General features: G+C 44.3%; 1 protein-coding gene across 11 annotated transcripts in view; it reads right to left on the bottom strand.

Moving 5' to 3' along the window:
• TEAD1 (TEA domain transcription factor 1) overlaps window positions 1-18171 on the bottom strand; it is a 161657-nt gene that overhangs the window by 35733 nt on the left and 107753 nt on the right. For 3 of the 11 annotated variants that reach the window (XM_055813824.1, XM_055813825.1, XM_027778399.2), the window contains 3 exons: window positions 11680-11744; window positions 8839-8901; window positions 8688-8750 (listed from right to left, as the gene is read on the bottom strand). In XM_055813824.1, the coding sequence (XP_055669799.1) occupies window positions 8688-8750; window positions 8839-8901; window positions 11680-11744 (191 nt within the window). Of the gene's footprint in view, window positions 1-65; window positions 7673-8687; window positions 8751-8838; window positions 8902-11679; window positions 11745-18171 lie in introns of those variants that run through there. The other 8 variants (XM_055813826.1, XM_055813830.1, XM_027778401.2 and 5 more) reach the window with 4 other exon arrangements.

Genomic DNA, 18171 nt, shown 5'->3' with positions numbered 1-18171 from the left:
GTGGCGCTGCCTGCAGCAGCACCGACACCTGCGGGCTCAGTGCGCTGCCTCCTGCGCAGTGGCACTGGACACTGCTTTCTGAGCGGCCCGAGCGTCGGGGACTGCTGACCGTGCACCCACAGAGCAGCTTCTGTGCAGTGGGTGGGAGGACACGGCACCCATCGGTGTGTGAACAAACCTCGGCCGTTTCTCCGACTTGTAGCTTTCCCATAGAACCACAACCAATTCACCGGGTAAGAGCTGGATGTCACCTCTCACTCACCTCTGCCTGCCCCAGGGGTAGGAGGGTGCGCACAGCAGGTTTGCTCATGGCATGTTTTACTGGCAGCCTTTGGATATCTGCAGACCACGGGGCTAAAAAACGCTTTGGTGGGTGTTAAAGAGGTGGCAGTGCCCCATGATTCACGCAGTTCTCCAGAAAGCTGACCTGCTGCACAGTAAGGACACTCGCTCTTACCATGAAAACGAGGAAATGTCCTTAAGCAATATGGAGATGTTAGACCCACCGAACTTTTCTGTTCTTCGCCCCTTTTTTTGTTAGGTGAGCGGGCTTGGAAATGCCAAACCGTGTGTCTTACCCGCGGTCTGCTGAATCGTAACAAAACCGAATGTACAGGGGATTGATACCCCCCTGTGTGTGAAATGCATGATTTGAGAAACGTGTCTGGGTCCTACTAACCTCCAAACTACACAAGCACTGCTTTCGTGACTATCTTGCTATTCCCCAGAACTGCTGTGGCACTACAGCCTCCTCTCCTGCAACGCCTCACAGCTGCAGGCAGCTACGCTGTGCCACCACGGGAAGGTGCAGCCGGTGCCTGTGCTCCTGCCAAGTTCCCAAACTCATACTGTTCTGCTGCTATAATGCCCTTACCATTAGGAGGAACTGAACTGAAGTAGAATTTAAAAGCAAAAGCTTTGTTAGAGATATACAAGTCCATAGCTGGGAGTTGCCTGAGCCCAGGGTAAATTATTTATCTGTGCCATAGTTCACCATGCCTCACTTCAGCCACCTGAAGTCTCCAGTCTAAGGCAGCTGGCTAACCCCCTGCTATTGTCAGTGCAGTAAGCACCTACAGGGGACAATGTATTTCATCCTCACCAGGCATTGAAACCATCAGGAGTGCATTACTTTCTGTAATTATTGCTGTCCAAGGACTAGAAGAGGAAGGAGCCTGGACACCCAGCTTCTACATGGCACCAGCTAGGGCAGGTAAATCCCACCATAATAGATGAACCAAGAAAAATTTTCAAAGATTTACACTTCATTTAAGACCTTCTGTTCACAAAAGGAAGGACACTTAGACTGTCCTGTGGAGCTCTTAGCTGCCATTAGCAGTGAGCCTGATGATCCTGAATATTAGGAACAGCAACAGTAATTTTTGGAGGGAGAAAACATCTCTTCTCACATTGTGAAACAAAAGATGTGCCCTCCTTCTTGTCAGTTGCTGCTTTTCACCCTAGAATGTTCCGCATTTTGTGGTGGCAATTCATCTCATCCTCTTTGACCGATTATATTTTCAGGAGGATGGAGAGAAAGCAAAAATGTTTAGCATGACAGCCAGAAATACAGCCCTTGCAACAGGGCTAGTCTTGAGGAGTTTCAATGACTCCTACAAAGTTTCCCAATGGTGACAGATCTGTCAGCTCCACTGGAAATCAGCAGACTCAAGCCAACACACATCAATGGGAAGTTTCACCTTTTGTAGGCTTAGGAACCCCTGCATAGTTGGAGGATCAGTTTTTCTCAAAGTAACTGTTACTTCACATTCAAACATCAAAGAAATCAAACCCAAAGTCAAATAAAAATACATAAGTGAATCTGACTTCCATTGGCAAAAGGGTACCTTCAGCTCCAGGAATGTTTTGGAGAGCTGCAATGTGGTGGCCTATGCTTGTATAATCAGGCACACTTCATAATCTTCAAAAACAAATAGGAAATCCACATTTTAAAGCTGTTTATTTAAACTGAAATATTAGCTTGTCTGCCACTTAAACAAACAAGTATATGTTAGGGGGGGTTTATGCCGTAATGGAGAGCACTCGTAACAAGGAGGGAATAACTCTTTCTTCCTATCATTGCACTGTGGTTGCTTCTGGGATGAAACTTGGTAACTGATTAATAACACACAATAGTATTACATCACAGTTTAGGCAGCAAGAGAAGTAATATATCCAATTAAAACGGCAGGGGTAATTTAAACAGGCAGATTACGGTAATCACCCAGGTTGGAATTTGGCCAGGACAAATGGGTTAACACCCCTACTCTAAACAGGAACATTGTGGGATTTTTAATGACCTCAAATAGTTAAGACTTTGATTTCCTATCTTGTCTGAGACAGAAGGGCTTTGCTTTTGCTCTCACTTGTGCTGCTGTGTAAAGCCGGAATAAATCCTTTCGGGTCAATGAGGTTTACACTGACGTATGTAAAATAAAAGTTTGGGCCAGCGTGCTGCAGAGTCCCATGCTGAGGTTCAGCAGAGGCTTGGAGGGACAGTATCTCCTACCGAATCATTAAATCCTGCCAGAGCTTAAGGTATTCCTTGGATAGTCCCAGCTGGCCCTGACCTGGCTTGACCCTACTTAATTTATGAGCTCTGATGGGACTGCTGTTGCCCAGGAATGACACTGTACTAAGTAACAGACTGCACTCTTAGATCGCTGCCTTCCCCTCCCCATATAAAAGTCCTCTCTGCTGTGGTACGTAATTAGTAGCGACTGTTACCAACGTGAATTTACAGTACAGTGAAAATCTGGTCTAGTTCCACTAAACCCCTAAAATATCGTCACTGTAATGGAGATCAGGATCTGCCTCCTGTTTTAGCTGACTGCTTCTGGCTGCAGTTGCTAACACTTTGGTTTTGGAAGGTGTAAGTGCTAAGAATCTAATCCAAGGAGACTACGTAACTTTTAATGAATCAGGCCCTTGAGGTTTACTTTTCACCCATTATTTTTGGAATGCAAAATACATAGTTAAATTAGATAATAACAATTCCCCAGTATCATCCAATTATGAATCTTAATATCCATAAAAGCCCCACATGAAACAAGAGTTCTACATGACAAGCACAGAAGGATATGTGCTTGACTTTCTTTTAATCCAACATAAACAGAAGAATAATTCAATCAATCAGTTCAAACGAGTTCTACAGCAAAAAATAAAAACTGTTAGCCTAGAATGTAGAATGATAAATGGGGCTTTGAATACCATGTTATCTATGACTCTGGGAAAAAAATCAAGACAGTATGAGGAAAAGTAAGCACAACAGAACACAGTATTAACTCAAGAAGACTTAAAACCCGTACCAATATTTAAAATACAAAACTTTTCTTGTAAGGGAAAAAAAAAAGACATGAGAAGAAACAACAATTTGCTCACAAAATGGGTATTACAGTAACACTAACATAAAATAGATTCCTAATAAGCAATTTTGCAGATGTTATTTCTGCTCAGATCTTGCATTGATTCAAATAACCTTTGCAATAATTAGCTGTAGCTCAAAAAAGATAAACAAATCATGACAATATACAATTGTTCTGGACAAAAGATAGAGAGCACTTCAGTGTTTCTAGCCCTGATCTCCAATTTGCTTATTATTAGAGAAGACAGGAGTAAATACAAAAGCTGGCTATTTCAGCCAGGCAATAGCTAATGCCAAGAAGAGAATGCGCATTCAAAGCTGTCCCAACTTGCTGCCTAATGAGTAGCAATTAATTCATCTTATTGTATTTCAAAATGCTGAAGACTCCATTCACATCAAAGGGAATTTTTCAAGGCTTTTATCATTGTTCATTTAAAAAGTATAGAGCTATCTTTAGCATTTTATAATTGACAACAATATTTTCTTTTTATCCTTCAATGCGGTATGTAGAATAATGGATTTTAAAACATGTAATACATGTGAACTATAGGCATTTTAATGTTTCTTTTTGTTTCTGTCTAATTAATCTTGCACTATGAAAAAATATGTGAAATGAAAGTCTAAGACAGATGTATATCCTGCTGTGAAGACCTTTACTCTCTATTTTATGCACATCTTCAAATCCAACTTTTCCCCTGAATGGACAGAGGTGACTTGGGTAACCTATCAGTGCAAAGGTGGGAAATGCTGCAGCGTAACACTATGGGCTGGTGTATTCGACACAGAAATACAACATTAGTCTTAAAAATTCTGCTTTGCCTCCTCCAGCCCCCGCATGAGAGGAGATGTCATGAAGAGGAGCTGCCTTTCAGATCTGTCTCCAAGGACAGCTTTATCTCAATCACTTTTTCCATTTTCATGAGAAGAAATGTCTCTAACTTCAGGAAGATTTTAATTACCTCAAGAAATCATGATTAACATGTCTAACATAGGAGTATTTTCCTGCTGTAAAAAGAATTAAAATGCACAACAACCCTGGAAAGGCTCAAGCGCCATACCGTCCTAGTTTCAGCTGGGATAGAGTTAATTTTCTTCTTAATAGCTGGTGCAGTGCTGTTTTGGATTTGGTATAAGAACAAGGTTGATAGGACACTGATGTTTTTGGTTGTTGTTGGGTGATGTTTATACTGAATCAAGGACTTTTCGGTTCCTTGGGCCCTGCCAGTGAGGGGGCTGGAGGGGCACGGGACATTGGGAGGGGACACAGCCAGGGCAGGTGTATTCCATACCATGGGACGCCATGCTAAGTATATAGACTAGGGGAAGAAGAAGGAAGGGCGGGACACATTTGGCATTATGGCGTTTGTCTTCCCAAGTAACCATTATGCGTGATGGAGCCCTGCTGTCCTGGGGATGGCTGAACACCTGCCTGCCCGTGGGGAGTGGTGAAGGAATTCCTTGTTTTGCTTTGCTTGCATGCGTGGCTTTTGCTTTACCTATTAAATTGTTCTTGTCTGAATCCTCCAGTTTTACACTCCTTTCTGATTCTCCTCCCCATCCCTCTTGATGAGGGGGGAGTGAGCGGGCGGCTGCGTGGCTGGGGTTAAACCACCACACATTCTCTACGGGTGGTGAAATGCAGCAACAGCATTTACACTCAAAACTTCTTTTTCTTGCAGGCTAAGTATCCATCCATCCAGAGTGACTGTAGGCACTTATCATCAAAGCAAAGGGACTTTGCTGGACTAAGCAGACTTTATGGCACACAGGTGAGGTTTCAATCTACTATGTAAGCTTCAATAATACTCCATCCAATGCTGTGGGTGCAGATAGCTCTGAAACCCTTCCATCCATTTTGATTTTTGCAGAAGATAAACACAGAAGGATTCGGCTGAGTCCTCTCCTCACCATAAGCAGGATTCAGACCAAGGTGAGACAGAAACATGTCTCAGTATAAAATAAACTCAGCAGGTACTTGGGGAACAAGAGTTATTTGTTATACCCTTCCTTCATCAAAGCAAGAGACCAGCAACTGAGGTCAACAGGACAGATTGGCCACATCCTGAAAGACTGATAGGAAATTATGAAGAAAACTGTTAGCAATGGGTGTCAGCTAGGGGAAAGAGCCTCTGTCCCATGCCCCTGCAATCCTCAAGAGCCTGCCCGTGACTTATTTCAGCTAAAGCAGCACTGGCACACAGGGAACGACCAGTATCTCTGCAACACTCTGCCTCATGCATGCATGGGAGGTGCTCAAAGAGGATGTCTGGTGGCAAAGAGGAAGAAACATGGGAGACAGAGATGGCCTCGGGTCAGAGCTGACTGAGCTCATAGCTACGGACTGGCATGAAGGACCTCTGCATCAGTCCACAGAGTGCTTTTCCCTCATGCTGTAGGTGGGAAACTTGACATCAGATGCATGTGGTTCTTTTAAGTAGTGACTGCTCCCCTAGATGCCACCAATCACAGGTTGAACAGGGTAATTGCAGATGGCTGCTCATTGTTAAAAGGGCAAGATCGGCCCAGGTCAGCAGCAGTGCTTCCCTTGGCCATTTTCTTCTTGGTCACCCCTTCACCAGCAAACGCAGGCAGCACTTGCTCCAGGAGAATGAGAGTCCATCATCTTCCTGAGGGGGTTGATGGGGTGGTCCAGGCTGCTGGCAGAATGGCCCCCGTCGAAACAATGAGCACTTCTAGATGCCAAAATGTAGAATCTTGTCTTCCTTTCACATCAGTGATGTCCTTCTCAGGCAGTTTTCAAAGGACACTGGACCATACAGGTGGTTCAACACAGAAATCAAAATGGGCGGTAGCACTACTGACTCGTCTGGAGGAAAGAGGTTTTATCTGAGATCCAAAACTGGCATCTTGTCCTGCTTCCAGAGGGTAATTGCAGCTCCCTGGAGAAACAAGGAGGGCTCTCTTTCTCATAAAGGCATCTTCCTTACAGCACCTTCTTCAATCAAAGTTTCATCTCTTCCTTGCAGGGAAAAAGGGGTCTGTGGGAGGCTGCCACTTCCCTGGAAGGGGCTTGTGCAAGAGGGCAGATGCTGTGCCATGGCACCTAGTTCACTGAGACCAAAAATGGCAAGAAAAAGAGGAGGGAGATGGGGAGAGCCTGGCTCCTCTGCCCTTTCTGGGTACTCCTCAGGCTGGGGCCCATGCAGGAGTCACCAGAGCTGTGCCAGGGCTCCTGGGGAGCTAAATCCTGGGGCAGCATGAGTGCCCAGGAGAGGGGCTGGAGGAGCAGCCTGGGACCCACTGGCCAGCAAGACCCGCTGGGGAAGGGCTAGGGCAGCTTTTGCTGACAGTGACACCTGGAGGGCAGCAAGGCCAGGGGCCAGCACATCTTCGTCACCACTGTGCACCCTGTCCTCGCCACGTAGTCATAGAGAGTTGAAGCAAATGCCCCTGCAGAATGTTGGGAACATGGAGGTGGGGGACTTCCTGAAGCAATTAATTCCTTGCACTGAAATGGCAGCTCCCCCACTTTCTACTCAGCGCTGGGGGAGCTGCAGCCCCCTGAGAGGTGGGAAGGGGCAGCAAGGTCTGAAGCCCTTACAAAATATTTTGTTGCCCTAACAGATCTTCCCTTCTTCAGGCAACTCCTTGAAACGGAGAATTCTATTTACTGCAAACAGCATCTAGACTAGAGGTCTCAAATATTATAAGGGTTTAGCTAGCTTCTGCCTTCTTTGGAAGGCTTTAATAAAAACCAGACAGCAGGTGCAGTACTTAAAAATATGTTTTGCTTTATAAGTGTCCTCATATTTTAAACTATTTTGGACATTCAGAAAGGGAAATATTTTAGAACAGTAAATCCAATATTTTTGTTAGGCTCCTAGGCCTGTATTTTGGTATCTAAGTGGGCTTCCTGATTCTTGTAGCCCTGAATGCTCACCAGCCCCCTGCAAAACTCCCTGGGAACCGCTGGTGCCAAGCGCCTCTGAAAGTAAGGCCACCTATTTAAGTACTTAATTTTAGGCATCAAGGATTGACATTTTAAGCTTAAAATGCTACATATCTCTGTATTATTGCACCCTCGGTTAAAAAGCAGTACGTTTAAGTTGTCTTAGTTGTTCTTTATGAACCCCAACTGCTCAGCCAGTGCAGCTAAAAAGCCAGCCACCAACAGCCATACAAGCTTGCCAGCATGCTGCCCACTGTGGACGAAAAACCCAGTGCTTCTGTCAAGGGGGCCTGTTACAAAGCCAGGCTGTTATTCTTACGCTGCAGTTTCAGGATTGTGGTAAGCATCTGCAGTGCTCACCCCCTAGTATTGTGAAATTACTTTCTGAAACATTTTGCTTTTCAGCTAGAACAAAAACATGATTTGTTCTCATCTGGTGGTGGGGGGGGGGGCGGCGGGGGGGGGATCGACAAAAAGAAAAAAAGGAGGGAAGTAAAAGATTTACAAGTTCCTTCACTTTTTATTAAAAAGAAAAAATCAACTGCAAAAACTGCCAACCCCCCTCTTCCACTTTTAAGTAATGTGAAAAAAACACAAAAAAAAGGGTCCCAAGATCTCCACTGGAAAACTTGAAAAAAACAAGCAATCCAAGAAACCCCTATTAAGCATTTCCAAGAGTTTCTTTTTAGCCTTAGAATATATTTTATGGAAAGCAGGGAAAATGGGGACATATACAATTCATCACATCAGATTAAGCAAACATACTTAATATTCCCTGAACAGGACTCTGACTGAGGCTCTCCAAAGATTAAAAGTCAATATTTTACTTAAAAAAATGAAATTTCAGGGAATCTTGTAAATAGTACGTAACTTGAGGTGATGCTAGATTGTACTCTAGAAACACCTTATATAGTTAGAGAAATCTTAATAAGCTGTGCTCTCTGGCACTTGGAATAAACAATGTATTTTAAGTATTCTTGATAGCATTTCAAAAGCACAGACAAAAAACATTTGGGAATGGAAAACAATTACCCCAATTACCCCTCTAGAAAAAGCAAAAAAGAAAAAGCGTCTACACAAGTGCATAAAACCCCTGTGTATTTAAATACACTTCTAGCACTTAAATATTAAAAAAAAAAAAAAAAAAAAAAGGCTAACGGGTTAAAAATCAGGTTTAGGTGCTGAGCTGTTACAAAGAGTAGTTCACTTTGCATTTGGACAGTGTTAAAACAACGTTTTTAATGTGGATGCTAGTGCAGAAACTAGAGATTAAACACAAAGAGACGCAGACAGCTACCACATGCAGGAAAACGAGGTTACAGGCACGGCAGCACCAGGCGCTCGCCCATCACCGCGGGGAGGAGGAAGGGACAGGCATAGCAACCACAAGCCCAAAAGCAGAAAAGCGCATACCTTCAGCTTGGAATGAAAATCACGAGATTTCCTTCTGGCAAGAACCTGAATGTGACTAGACACCTGCAGGGTAGGGGAAGGGAGGAAACAAAGGAAAAGCCTGTAACCATGGAGATGAAAAGCCCCCTACAACTGGGCAAGCCAAACGTACCTTAATGGCGGCTTGAATTTCTCGAACTTTCTTTCTTGCTAAGACCTGTATGTGACTAGAGACCTACATTGTTCAGGTTTATAGGGAAAAAAAAACAACAAACAAACAAAAGAAAAACAAAAAGCAAATCAAATTTAAAATGTCTAATTTTTTTTTTTAAAAACATAACTTTTCTGAGGGGAGGAAGTTATTTGCATCTTCAGTAAGCTCTGCTGTTAAAGATACCACATTCCCAGCCAGATACCAAGCTCTTAGCTTAACAATACAGGTCATCACTGCAGTGACTTGATTAAGGGGGGGAAAAAAAAGAAAAAAAAAAAAAAAGTGTAACCCACCAGGTTGTGCATTCAGCTATAAGATAGAAGACAGAGTTCGCAGTTGGACGCAGCCCATGTGCTTTGGTACTGATCCCATCCATGGCCAGGCCCTGCGCTCTTGTGCGGGGAGCCAGCAGGATTTCTACCCCATTTGCCAGGGATGCAGACGCCCACTCGGACCATTTGCCACTAGGCTCGAGACATAGCTTGGCACTGATAAGTTTTATCCATTATTTATTGTGTTCTGCAGCTCTGCTGAGGAGCCTGAGGCTGCATTTTGACCTCACTGAAACGCTTTAAATTCTGGCACGAATGATAAAATACTGGCACAACATAGGTCCCTGAACCTGTGCTGGCTTCCTCGACAATCTCAGCATCCAGTCCACAAAGCACTGATGTAAGTGGGGACCGGTAACTTGACATCAGCATGACTGATGTCCAGGTTTGGCTCATCGTCATTATATTTTAGTAAGATGTGTAAACCCAGTCCCACACCAGACCAGTTACTGGTCTGAAATTGTTGCCTGTGCAGTAAAGGGCCTGGGCCCACATTCACATTCCTGTTTGTTCAGGCATGTACTGAAATCCATGCTATTGATGATGAGGATTTAATGATGCTGCCCAGCATCACTCGGTAGTGCTCAGCATCCTACAGCCCTCTGTGAGAAGGTTTAAAACTTGCAACGCTGGTAAAAACCACTACAGTGAAATATCTCACGCTTGTTTGACCCAGGGCATACTGTATCAGGTGTTGCACATTTTTCCTAAGTTAGTTACAATTCCTGTCTGGGAAAGAACAAAGCAAATGAAAAGGAGAAACAAAGCTGGATTTCCTGCCTCTATAGGACTACTCCATGACGACAGTACCAAAAAGCCTGTATTTTTAGTAGGGAAGCAAACAGTAATACATAAATGTGCACAGCCCCTGAAGGCCACCTTCAGAGACTTGTCCAGGAAGCCACTCAGGAACCAGTTTGCAGTAATTTAGTTACACTATTGCTTACTAAGCAATTTTGTAGTCAAACACGTAGACCAAGTTTTCACACGTGTTCATTTGTTTTGCTTTCAGTGGGATATTAGTACTGTTAAAGGTTATACAAGAAGCATAATCGTAACGTTTAATTGCTCAGTTGAAACTCAAAAGTAACGCAAATCAAACTTTTCTGAACACTGAATCTAAAGTGATTTATGAATCACTATAGAGGGATGTACAAGTACAGAGGCAGAACATGGCCATATGTCAGCCATCACAGCCTTCTTGGTTTCACTGCAGCTCTGTCAGCACATGCTAGCCAAGGATCTAGCCCCAAGGTCTGCATTTTGACTCCTGATGCAACTTTAAGATCCCAGCATATCCCCTGACTCTTGGAGCTTGCGTGGGCATAGCAGGGCAGAACTTGGGACTTGGACTTTTGTTTTAGATTTCTTTGCCCATCTTTTGTTTGCTCCTTCTCCACGCACTGTGGCTTTTCTCCGTCTCGTGTCTTTTTTCATCCCTCGTACATACATTTTCTTCCTAACTGACAAAGGACACCACCCAGGGAAAAAAAAAAAATAAATCACCCAGTTCAAAGTGCTTTAAACCCAAGTGCTGGCAGCAGGCCATCTTTGTGTGCTGACTGAGCATCACCTTACCCTGCGCTACGAAACACGCCTAGCATGCAAGTGTATGAGCCTCTGCCTCCCCCTCTGTCACGCACGTGGGTGGGGAGAAGGGGAATCTCGCACTTGGTGTTAGAGAAAGCAAGGGGACTCTGCGATTTGCGAAGCATTTTGAAACAGTGCAAAGGTTTAGTAACCACTGCATAAACTACACAGAGCATGTGCCTTCTATGAGGCTGCTGATCACCGTGGATACTATACATTAAAGGATTTAGTCATATGAGATAAGTTAGTGGTTATGTGATAATCATCTGAAAAAGACTTAAGACTGGTTGGATGTTTATTCTGACTCTTTTGATGAATGAAATCTTACTGTGGTCACAGACCCGGAGCCTAAAGGCTCTTCGGGAAATCTTTTAATTATTTTTTTCATCCTGTAGCAAGTACTGCCCATGAGCTGAAGCTGTGATTATAATCAGTCCTGCTAGATTGTTTTTATTTATTTACTGCTCATATCCAAGGTTCATAACCTATGTTACATAGGCAAATGGTCTGGACTTTTAGAAGTTCCATTATCCACCATCTCAAAATAATTATATTCTGTAACTGTCCTGATAGAGAAATAAGGCACAATGTTTTATGGTTCTGCTTCAACTTCTGAATTTTTTTTCCCCGAATACAGGGGATAATGGCTTCATGTACACATAGGTTAATAAAAAAATGCATCCTCAAACCGCAACTGAAATGATGCACAACATAAAAACCTGGAGTTTAAAATATTTTCTAAACAGCATGTATTTAATCTGAAGAGTGAAGTCAATATATCATCTCATCAGAGCTCAAGCACAGACAGCCACTGCAGCCAAAAATGCTATGTTTTGTCATTCACTGACATGCATACTTCCCCACTGGGTTATTTTACCTGCTTCCTGGTCCGTGTCTTCCCTGTTCTAAGTTTGATGTATCTGGCTATCAATTCATTCCTACCTGAAACAAAGAAAAATTCATGATAAGGGACAAGCAGCATCACATCCATAAACACCATTAAAATACCATACTTAAACACATGAGCTCCATGCAGATGAGGCTTATGTTTTCTTACACCTACTCCCCTTTGCAAAATATTTATCACTATTTCTTCTTGTTCATCAGCATTTCTCTTCCCTCTCCTTAACAGACATTTTATGTGCTACGCGAAATACACAGAGGGCTATGCGGTTCAGCATCTTCCCACCAAAGTCCTGCATCTGTTTGCAGGCAGAGGCACACCTTGGCCAGCAGTGGTGCCCAGGATGATCTCTAACTGGAGAATCCCCCATATTGGGGGCTGACACAAGGTCCAGGCTCCTCTGGTTTTGCTTCCGACTGTGCTGGGTGATGTTTGCCCCTCAACCCACCTAGAGACCTGCTGGGAGGAGCAGCTGCTCTTGAGAAGGTCATGTGCCACCCAAACCAAAGCACCAATCACCCAGATGTCACAGTTTTGCATCAGCTTTTCCCCAAGTTTTCATGCTACAAGGAGGACAGCAAAATCCATCCTCCCTGCCAGGAAGCACTCTGCCTCCTGGACTGACCGTTCAGCAGGTTGTCAATCACACCCTTAATTCAACGCACCAGAGTTGTCACCCTGCGGTGCCTACGTTCCTGCTGCAGCGGAGCCAATCAACATGGTGGTTTGTTATTCACAGCTCTGTTTCTCTCAGAAATTTATAGTATTTCCAAGTTTCTAAAATGGCTATTTGACTCTTCTTCAGTCACACATTATGCTACCTAATACAAACTAACGTTTTCTTTCCAAATAATTTCCTTCCTAAATATTGCTGACACAGAAGATAACACAGTTTTATGTGGTGCCCTGTTTATTTTCACTGCTTACTATGTTACTTCTCCACAAGTTGTAAGAACTTAAATACACTTGTTCAACAAGTCCTAAGTTATGGAGTTATTTGCATTCAGCACAGGGGATAAGCAGCCCATGTGTAGAAAATGAGAAAAATTATTTAGCAGCAAGCTGAAAATGGGGAGGTTAAGAACATAACTTGTCACCCACAAAGTTATTTTAAAGTGGATGAGTACATAGCTGGGGAATGCAGAAAGTTATTATATCAACCAGGCTCAAACTCTTTCAGTTTGATGTTGTGGGGTAGAGACAGGGAAGTTTCAAAGTAGCCTGCCTATATCTGAAGGGCATTTAGTTGACTGGAAGACTGAAGACAATTAGTCAAACTAGACCTTCATTTTCCTTCTTATTTCTGTCTCTCCCTCTGAGCCTTATTTTACACCCTTTGTATCAAATGCCTCATGGTTTCTGTCTCTTCCGTGGTTTGTTTGCTAAATGGGTACTAGAATATGAAATATCAACATGCTTCAGAGTAGAGCTTTGTTTCCTTTTTTGTTTTGGTCCGGACTGTGTGCCAGGTTTCCTGCAATGCACCACTGTAATGGTGACAAGAGGTTTGTAACTCTTCAGCAGGTCTCTTCAGGACAAACTTCCAAGAGGTAAATTTTGCGTGAGCAAACAGTTGCACAGACAAGCAGCACTTCCTGCACACAAATGAGGGATTTCCATATGCAAACAGAGGAGCAGTTTAGTTAACTAATTTCATGCAAAGCCACTGTCTTTTGGCTGGACAGAAGTTCTGCAGCCTGTCGTGCCCACAAGGTACCTGCCATTTGCAGTGAACAGGAGCCTTTGTGTTCATGGGGTGAAACTAAGGAACGCTTGATCTCTGTATCTCTCTGTTCTCATGTTTTTTCTCATGTTCTTCCTGAAGTGAACAGTTCACTTCAAATTTGGAGAATAAGTTTTCATACTGGTGCTCTTCCCCTATGTCCTTGTGCTGTAACAGCAGCTACCTCACAGTGACAGAACTGCAAATTCACTTGCAGGTGCTGGGCATGGACCGAAACGAAGCTGCTCTACTCTTCGTTAATATTAGATGGAAAAGTTATACAATGGAAAAATATCATATGGTTTGGGAAAACAAACTGACAGAGGTCAAGAGCCTGAGGCCATGGCAATGAGAAGGGAGCAGAAAAGGTATACAGCGATGGCACATCCTACTAAACGTGCTTTGGACAAGAGTTTTCAAAAACCTTCTTGCTTGGTACTTCTTATACCTCTGAAGTGTCCCTTTAGTGAGTACTAGGCTAGCAGACAGCAAAGAGGTGCACAAAAATTAAAAGAAAACCAGGAAGAAGCACTTCACCGCCTGCAACAGAGAGCCCAAAGGGTCGGTAGCCTGCAAGAGCAGCCCCCTGCAATCTGGTGAGTTTCAGAAATCACCGCATTCCTGCAATCACCAGTAAGATAGGTGGTATAAACACTTCCATATCTCTAAACGCACATTTTCATTTAATTGGGGAATGCCCCCCTTCCAGAAACTACCTTCTTTGCACATCTTCAGGTACGTGCATACATTAAGCACACAGACTAGTTTTTTTGGTGCAAAAAGCGTTGTCAGATTGTCCTTATCAGCAACTGGCAATTCTGCAAGGTCAGCGACTCTAAAAGGGGGCTTAAAGGATGTGTTGTCATCTCTGGTCCCTCAGCCTGTACTGAAGATGCTTCAGATACATGGTCACTGCACGAGTTACAGCACAGCCACCCCTTGCCCGTTAGTGCAGTCCTGCGCAGCCCTCAGCCGTAGCTGAGGAAGGAAGAGTTAAACCTTCTCACAGTTTCACGGTTTTCTTCCCAGGCAAGAGCATTAAAAACTTATTTTTAAAGGAAAGCTCAGATTCCCAGGCAGCCACTTGACAGGAAAAGCAGCTTCATAAAAAACACCAAGTACTGAAAGTCTAGACTGTATTATTCAAAATACCAGTCAAGTGCTGCCTCCAGTTGAGCCCCAGTCCCTCAACGAAGTGGCCTGAACCAAGGAGGGGTTTCTCTAGCCACCACCTTAGCACAGCAGGGTTATGACTAACAAGACTGTGTTTTTGTAAAGTGGTCGCTTCCCCTTAAGGTGAAGTCTAACAGGAGCCTAGCTTGAGAAGAGTCAACAGGGTGAAATAATTTGCTTAACTTAGATGGAGGAAGAACTCTACAAGGAAGCATGCAAAGTGTCTGAGGAAACAGCCTTAGGTTTTCCTTACAGCCATATCTTCCACACAGCAAATAAATATGCATCAGATTTAGCCAGAGCAGGAGATACTGTAGCGTCATGAGGCTCACTAAATACCTTCTGCCCAGGCAAAATGATCTGAGAAAAGTCATAAATTCTTTTTTGGACTATCAAAAAGCCACAAACACAAATACAAGCACTGCCTGACATATACAGATAGACATCCCCAACTAAAAGTTTACAGCCATTATGTTATCTACCAAACACTGGTGACTCTTCTTTACCAACTCTGACAGATATTAACAGCGAAGATCTTATCTCCTGGTCAGCTAAGGCCCAGAGAGGATTTTTAAACTAAGGAAGGCTTAATAATCCTAAAAACACCCTTTCCTGTTCTTGGGAATGAGAAGACTCTGAAACCAAAGAAAGCTCAAGGAACTTCTTTAATTGGCCATTAGAAAACTTAGGGTGAAAAATACTCATTAATAAATAGAACTGTTTTTCTCTAAGAAGAGCTCAGCTGTGGAAATACTTTCCATACACGCCTTCCCTCTCTCTCCCTGTCATATATAACTAGGAAATTGCCTGGCAGTTGAGAAGAGGTCAGGTTTATGAACTGTAAATGTTCAGCTCCTTCTTCTTGTCATCTGCTGTGACAGTCTCCTCCTCTGAATGCTTTAGTTCAGGTATAAAAAAGAGGTGTGGGGAGGTGCCCGATCAGATAAAACATCTTCATAGCACAGAAATATTTTCCAAGGATCTTGAAAGGATCAGGAAAGGACCACAACCAACATTTTATTTAGGCTTCTTCTTGTGGTTTGGGTTTTTTTTTTTTCCCCTTTTAAATTCAGGCTTTATCTGTCATGCCCTTCTGTACTGTCAGTACAATTGCAAACTATAATTCTCCCTGGACTTCCTCTGAGGAAGAGGCATTTTACACAACAGAACATCTTTTTTAGCCATGGCAGAAAGTATAAAGGAGGTTCAGCTAGAAAACAGCGCAGATGCTAGAAAACCTGCGAGGCTTTGCGGGGTGCCAAAGCCTCACCGTGGCCCCCAGGGCAGCCCCATTCCTGCCAGCAGGCATGGGCTCCCTCCACCTTCCCAAGTATTGCCCCATCCCTGAGGAGCAGCACCCCAAACCAGGGAGCGTGCGGCGATCCCAGACACCTCACAGGCAGCATGGAGGACTGACATTTCTGCTCTTCTTGTTCAAAATAAGTAGAAGCAGCTGCAAAGTGGGGAGGCTCCCACCCGCCTCTCCCTGTGGGAGGCAGTTGTTGCTCTAACAGAGGGCCCTTGTGCAGGGAAGCCTCCCCCACTAACGTGATTTCAAAACCAGCCTAAAGCAGCCAAGCATCAGCCCCCACAAAGGTCTCCGTGAGGCTCCCAGGTGCCACCCTTGGTGCTGAGGGGGGGTTCGGCCCCACTCACCCAGCATGGGCAAGGCCCCCAATGGTGAAAATCACCCCCTGGGTGAGGAGGGTGTAACTGGCAACCCCTTTATTGCCCAAAATCAGCATCACCACCTCTGTACAGGGGTCACCACAGGCTGTACCAGGACCTACGTGAGCAGCTGACATGCCCCCAGCCATGCTGTGTCCCTTTCCCCAGTCCCGGCCACAGGCATCACTGCTCAAAGCCAGTTCCCGCCAGCAATAGGGCAGCAAGCCGGTGCATCACATCCCTGCAGAGCTGCCGGCCACAAGGCAGGCAGGCATCTTTATTTAGAACATTAATGACACAAATTAAACCTTCTCCCTCCCAGTAACTGGCACCATCCGAATGTGATAAAAATAGGCAAGTGTGGGAAATCAAGTGGGTTAGCAATTTGAAAATGAACAGCTAATTTTAAAAAGTTTTCATACTCAGCAAAACAATTCAAGAAATGACCAAATGGCCTGTTCTTTTCAGATAAGGACATACTATGAAGTTCTCCAAATTCTGTGAGACTGTGGCTCAAAACAGCCACTTCACATCCTGAGTGCAAAGTCTGGGGACAGACCTGCACAAACATTTCATCTCCTAAGTCACACTCATGGCCGTATTTTCACCATGGCAAAGCTTTTCAGCTGGTTTTGGTAACCTCTATTTCTGGTCACCTCTCCTCCAAGCTGCTATGCAGCCTGATGATCTCAAAAGTGATGCGCTTGTGCCCAGGGGTCAAATCTGGAGAGTTACCAGGGTTTTGCTCGATGAGGAGCCTGCTGCCCAGCTCACGGCTCCTCAGGCAAGCGTCCTCCTGGGACAGCCTCTGCAAGCAGCACCGAGCCCTTTGTCTGGCTGCTGAGCGTGGGCCAGATCCTGATACCACCCGACATGGCAGGGGTCCGTGCATGGACATCATCAGCAGGGACAGGCTGGTTTGAAGGCTTTCCTCCATCAGAAGGTGGCCACAGGGACATTGGGCGGCCAGGCTGGTAGCCCATGGAGAAAGAGCTGCCCTGCCACGTGCTGCGGTGCCCAGCCTCGTTGCTTTTCTGCTCCGTTTCGCCGGCAGAATATCTGGCTTTGGGAGAGCTTACCTAAAATTTGCCAGTGCCGCTTTCTGAAGACGCTTTAAAGCTAAATTGGCTAACAAAAAGCCTCTTGTAGATAAAAGAGCTCTGCAAGTCAACAACTGGCTAAGCAGTTTAAACCCCTAAGTAAGGCATCCTCTATTTAAACGTTATAGGCAAATCTAATTTAAGCTTTTAAAAATATTATGGGCAGGTGTTTAAGTCGTCCGCACACTGGGTTTTGCGAGGGCTTCGGAGGGGGCTGGGCGGCGCTTCCCAGGCAGGCAGCATTTTGTTCAGACAAGCTTTCTGCAGAAGGCCACGTGACATAGGCCAAATAAACAGCATCTGGGGATTTTCAATTACAGACCTTCACCCAGCATGCCTGCACTGTAATCTCTACCAGATGAGGCTCAGGCCTCACTATTTTCAATAATTCACACACTGTGTACACATAACATGACAATAAGGGCATTCATGCAACCGCCTGATTCGCACATCAAAGCTCCCAAATGGCCAGCTGTAAGCATGCTTACTGCTGAATAATTCATTCTTTTCAGAGGCTTGAAAAAACGCTCAGCGGGAGTTGGCAAGCTTGTGTTCTTTCCTGTGTGGTATGCTAAACTCAAATTTTGAAAGAGGTACGGCCCCACTAAAAAGAGTCAGAGATCCAACTATTTAAATATGCATTTGCGAGCTTTCGGATGGCTGCTCACAAGAAAAAAAAAAAAAAAAAAGAAAGAAAGAAAAAAAAAAGGTACTATGTTTCCAAGTGGGTAGCGGAGATCAGATGAAATAGCCTACATGTTTTCTGGGGCAGGTGCTTAACAGAAATTAAGATGATAAAAC

The sequence above is a fragment of the Falco peregrinus genome, chromosome 9 (genome assembly GCF_023634155.1).
Source record: "Falco peregrinus isolate bFalPer1 chromosome 9, bFalPer1.pri, whole genome shotgun sequence".
Classification (NCBI taxonomy): domain Eukaryota; kingdom Metazoa; phylum Chordata; class Aves; order Falconiformes; family Falconidae; genus Falco; species Falco peregrinus.
The sequence above is the reverse complement of the archived record's forward strand: the minus strand, read 5'-3'. Positions and strand labels throughout refer to the sequence as shown.